The sequence below is a fragment of the Penaeus chinensis genome, chromosome 11 (assembly GCF_019202785.1).
Source record: "Penaeus chinensis breed Huanghai No. 1 chromosome 11, ASM1920278v2, whole genome shotgun sequence".
In the NCBI taxonomy this organism is placed as follows: domain Eukaryota; kingdom Metazoa; phylum Arthropoda; class Malacostraca; order Decapoda; family Penaeidae; genus Penaeus; species Penaeus chinensis.
In genome coordinates, this window is record NC_061829.1 from 10992346 (window position 1) to 10997345 (window position 5000).

General features: G+C 32.5%; 1 protein-coding gene across 6 annotated transcripts in view; it reads left to right on the plus strand.

Moving 5' to 3' along the window:
* Positions 1-5000, plus strand: part of LOC125030619 — a 25395-nt gene that overhangs the window by 4752 nt on the left and 15643 nt on the right. For 4 of the 6 annotated variants that reach the window (XM_047620774.1, XM_047620777.1, XM_047620779.1 and 1 more), the window contains exon 2: positions 3677-3805. The exons of 1 other annotated variant lie outside the window; for it this stretch is intronic. In XM_047620774.1, coding sequence (XP_047476730.1) covers positions 3739-3805 — 67 coding nt within the window. In that variant the 5' untranslated portion in view covers positions 3677-3738. The remainder of the gene's footprint in view (positions 1-3676; positions 3806-5000) is intronic. One more of the 6 variants, XM_047620775.1, reaches the window with a different exon arrangement.

A 5000-nucleotide genomic window follows, 5' to 3' on the forward strand; every position in this document is an offset into this window, starting at 1 on the left:
GCCTTCTGTGGCTGAAGGGGATATCAGACATATTGAAAATAGAGATAAATGAAATGAAAGATTATTTGTGTAATTGATATTTTGATAGCTACATCTTCTGTAGAATTATGCAACCTTGAAGAAGATATTACATTGAAATGTTAATATGGAGTTTATCTCACATATCCTCTCAGTGACTATTACTTGCTCTAATTTTACTTTGTACTGAGGATAAAAGGGAAGGGATTACAAAAATTAGATGGCCATGAACTATTTTGAAGGTTTCTCTAACATTTTTATTTAGATGTTCATGTACCAAAGGGTTCATTATAACATTTGCCAAGAAAGAAACAAATAAGAATCCAGAAGACAAATTTAATCAAAGTGCCTAATTGTCCTGCTCATCAGGAAAGTAAACTTTTAAACAATTAAAAGCAAGAACTGAAAGGCATGAGGAATACAGCTGCTTTATACTGTAATTTTTTTTTTTACTATATATTTTGTTCTCATCATAACTTCTTCATTTTACCAAGACACTTAAGTAAAACCTATAAAAAATAAAGAAAAGATTTCGATTATATATATATAATGTATATATATATATATATATATATATATATATAAAATTTAAGTTGAAATATGCTAGTAAAAGTTGTATTATTGTTTTGTTGTTGTTGTTGTTGTTGCTGTTATTGTTAATATTAAGCAAACCAAACCAAAGCAGTGCATGGTAATATTACTAAATGCATATTCTTTTGTCTGTACATGCAATGCAGTGTGTTATGTAGAGTATTCAGTTAAGATAGCTGTGCACTAATAAACCCTAAAGATGCCAACCAATTGCAATATGTTGTCTGTGTATATCTATTAGAAGTAACTGTTCAGATAAATATCCAGTGAATGGTACTTGATGTATATATGAATAGCATTGTTCATTTATGATAACCAAGGAAGTTAACTATGCATGTATATAAGAGGATGAATATTACCCAAAGATACATTAACCCATTAGTAAAGTAAAGAGGGTATAGTAGCTACAAATAATTGCATGCATAAAGTCAAGATTAAGGATGGAGAATTGTTCATGAAAAATGCTTTCCAAAGTCAGACACTTGACTATATTAAAGCAGACAGTGTTTATTCTCACATGTAACTCATTGACAGCAATTTTTTTTTACGGACCGCAGTGCCGTCTTCACATTTGTGGATTTTAGAGTCGCTTGGAGCATTGAGGGTTAAAAGTTCTGATTTTGTTAATCAGAGACTGCACATAGAGTTGATGGTGTTTGTTTGCCATATAGTTCTTGAGTTCTTGAAATGGGATTGTATACGTTGAGATTCAAGTGCAGTGTTGTTTTATTGTAACAAGGGAAATGTACGATTAATGTTGCTCATTCCTTCTTTTGATATTATATTTTTTCATTGGACAAGGTACTGTTAAGTTCTAGGAAGTTTTGTATATTTATAAATTAATTTGGGTTTTTATTCCTTTGCTTATATGAAACACAATATTTCTTGAAAACTAACATAACAGAAAGCAAAATCTCTTTAAAATACTGTGGAAAGCTATGGCACATCTATTAAAATGAAATGAGTAATAATAAAAAATATACATATATATATATATATATATATATATATATATATATATATATATATAAATGTATAAAAAAAAGTATAAAGATAGAAGAAAATGCATTGATTTAGTAAAGGTTGAACTTTTGTGGCAGGAAGTTCACCTTTTCTCAGAAGGCTGGAAGGGGATATAAGGTCTCCTCTGAGATGACGTTCTGAATCATGCGTCTCTTGAACACAGATTAGTCCTGAGGGTTTGATCCCAACCCTGAATCAAAGGAGCATAGGTTGAATATTAAAGGTTGCGGTTGCAATTTTAGCAGCTCACTTTCCTATGTCAGAAGATGCTTACCTTAGTTAATCTCTTTTATGATTATTAAACTGGTTTTCTGTAAAACCACCTAGAAATATGTTTATTACATTTTAGATTGTGGTTACATTCATTGAGTTATATGAAAGTTGCATGGACCTAGAAACTGCTTAAGAAAAGAATGAGATAGTTGTACCTAGTAATAATACATAACAGGTGAGTGATTTACTCATTTTAGTGACAGCCTTCTGTTGACAGCTGTATTAGACATGTTTCATTCCTGTAGTTTGAATTATAAAGAAAAAAATTAGTTATTTGCCTGTTGTGAGATAATTTTGCATTTTGTAGCTAGTAACGCAGAAGAAAGTGCTTACACATTTATTTCCTTTAGTTGCATTAGAAAATGTTTCATGTGCATATTTGAATTCATAGAAATGGAACAGGTAGAGCACAAGATTTGATTGCAATAGCGAATGGAAGTTTGGTAATAGACTGAAATTTCTGTAGTTCTTTGGTTTTTATATTATTTATTTATTTATTTATTTATTTATTTATCTATCCCCCCCCTTCCCAAGTTATATATTGCTTATGGTTATGTCAACCCATTGCTACTGAGTGCCTATACTATCCACTGTGGGTTTGTATTTTGAATTTTGCTGACATAGAGATGAATTCACAGGTGCTCAGTCACTGAAGAGTCAGTTCGTAGGCCCGCAGCTGGTTTCCCCATTTCTTGAAAAGAAAAAGAAAAGATCTTGCTAGAAATCAAGAAAAAGAGTAAACATGTAAGATAGATAAGAATAGGAATTGACTCCTGGGTTAATGCTGGTGCTTGTAATCATTCAGTAAGACAATTTACCTCTGAGTGAATATGGCAGATGACAAATAATCTGGGTTAGTAACACATGCATTTATGGAAAAGTTTGTACTGAGAACAATTCAATATCTGTTTTTATTTTTTCACATATATTCAACCCTTTTCTTGGCCAAAAGAATTACATTTTTTCCAGTTATCAAGGAGTTTTTTTTTTTTTTTCCAACTTTATATACCAAGCCATGAGCAGGAAGGGGGAAGAGTGAGAGAGAGAAAGAGAGAAAGAGAGAAAGAGAGAAAGAGAGAAAGAGAGGGAGAAAGAGAAAGAGAAAGAGAAAGAGAAAGAGAAAGAGAAAGAGAGAGAGAGAGAGAGAGAGAGAGAGAGAGAGAGAGAGAGAGAGAGAGAGAGAGAGAGAGAGAGAGAATGTTTTTTTTTTTTTTTGTGTGTGTGTGTGTGTGTGTGTGTGTGTGTGTGTGTGTGTGTGTGTGTGTGTGTGTGTGTGTGTGTGTGGTGTGTGTGTGTGTGTGTGTGTGTGTGTGTGTGTGTGTGTGTGTGTGTGTGTGTGTGTGGTGTGTGTGTGTGTGTGTGTGTGTGTGTGTGTGTGTCTGTGTGTCTGTGTGTCTGTGTGTCTGTGTGTCTGTGTGTCTGTGTCTGTGTCTGCATCAGTATCTGTATCTGTATGTCTTTGTGCCAGTGAGTCTGAGATTTAGGTGTAGATTTATGTTTATAGTTATGTATTTGAATAAGGAGTTACATTATTTTCCATATTTTTGTTGTCAGCTGACTTTTCACAAATCTTTTCCTGCATTCCTCTTTTTTCTTTCTCTCTACATACCCTAAAGTAGATATATACAAATATTTTGCCAGTAGAGAAAATAACTTGCTAAAGGGTTTAAAGTGATCAGTAAAAAAAGAAAAAGAAATTGAGATGTAAAGTCGTAAGATATCCAATGTTACAAAAGCCAAGCTATATACATCCTGTATGTCATCTTTGCAGCAGCTGTCCTCTGATATGCAACCATCCTTATTTGGGAAGATTATCAGTAATTGAGGCAAAGTATGGAATCCGCTGAGTCCAATATTCGGATACCTGGCGTTCTCATGCCTTCCTATCTCAGATTGACCAGTAAGTAAACTCACACATGCGTACACTTGTGTGATAAGCAGATATATTCCAGTATATTGTGTTTATGACCAGACATTTGACAGCTTTGTATATACCATCTAATAAGCTGGAAAAAAGGATGAACTGAATTTGATGGTCAATAAAAAAATACTTTGATTCATTGGTACTGTTTCTGTGGTAACAATTTACTTATATATAACTTGAATTATATTACTGAGTAAAGGGCTAAAATCTTCATTGGCATTCAATACATATGCATGTTTATGTCTGTTGTGTTAAAGTGAAAGCTTTTATATATTTGCTGATGTGGTACATACATTGCAGTTCTTATACTATAAAATACTATGCATATATATTTTTTCACTAATAGCTTAAGAGATGAATGTATGTATGTGGTTACATCTGCTCTCACTATACACAGGTATTTGCTTATGTTTAGAGTTCAGTAGCATGCCATCATATTTTAGTGGATATATAGCTTCTTGTAGAAGAGAGTAGTAGGGTACAGGCATCCCTTGCGCTAGGATCAGGTAATCTTCATCAGAAATGGGTCGTCAGGGGATAGACTCATTTACCATCAGCATCACAATATGGGTTTTGTGTGGCTAAATTGGTAGTCCCTCAAAAACAATAAGGAATTAATTATAAAGTAGTTTCCTGACCAATTTGAAGAAAGGGAACATGATGAAATTTGTATATTTATTTATCTATTTATTGATTGATTGATTGATTGATTTTCTTATATCTTGTATGAGTGCTTCCTTATCAAACCTGTAATTTTTGTGGTTTTCAATAGTTATACTAGAAGGTTTTTCATAATTGAATTACATGCATTATTGTTTTATGTATTGATTTGTTTTATTGTGTATTTATTTATCAGTTAATTTTGTAGTGTGTGTGTGTGTGTGTGTGTGTGTGTGTGTGTGTGTGTGTGTGTGTGTGTGTGTGTGTGTGTGTGTGTGTGTGTGTGTGTGTGTGTGAAGAGTATATTATTGATTGGAGAGGCTAAAGGCAATTGTATAAGAATGACATTGAATAATACGTATACAGTATTTCTTCTGTGATAATGATTAAAGCAAGAAAAATTATCATGAGGAAAATGTGAAATTTAAAATTATGCATAATTATTTGGGAAAGAATAATAGTTTTATTGTTATTGGTATTATATGAGATGAGATATTCCTTAAACTTGGTT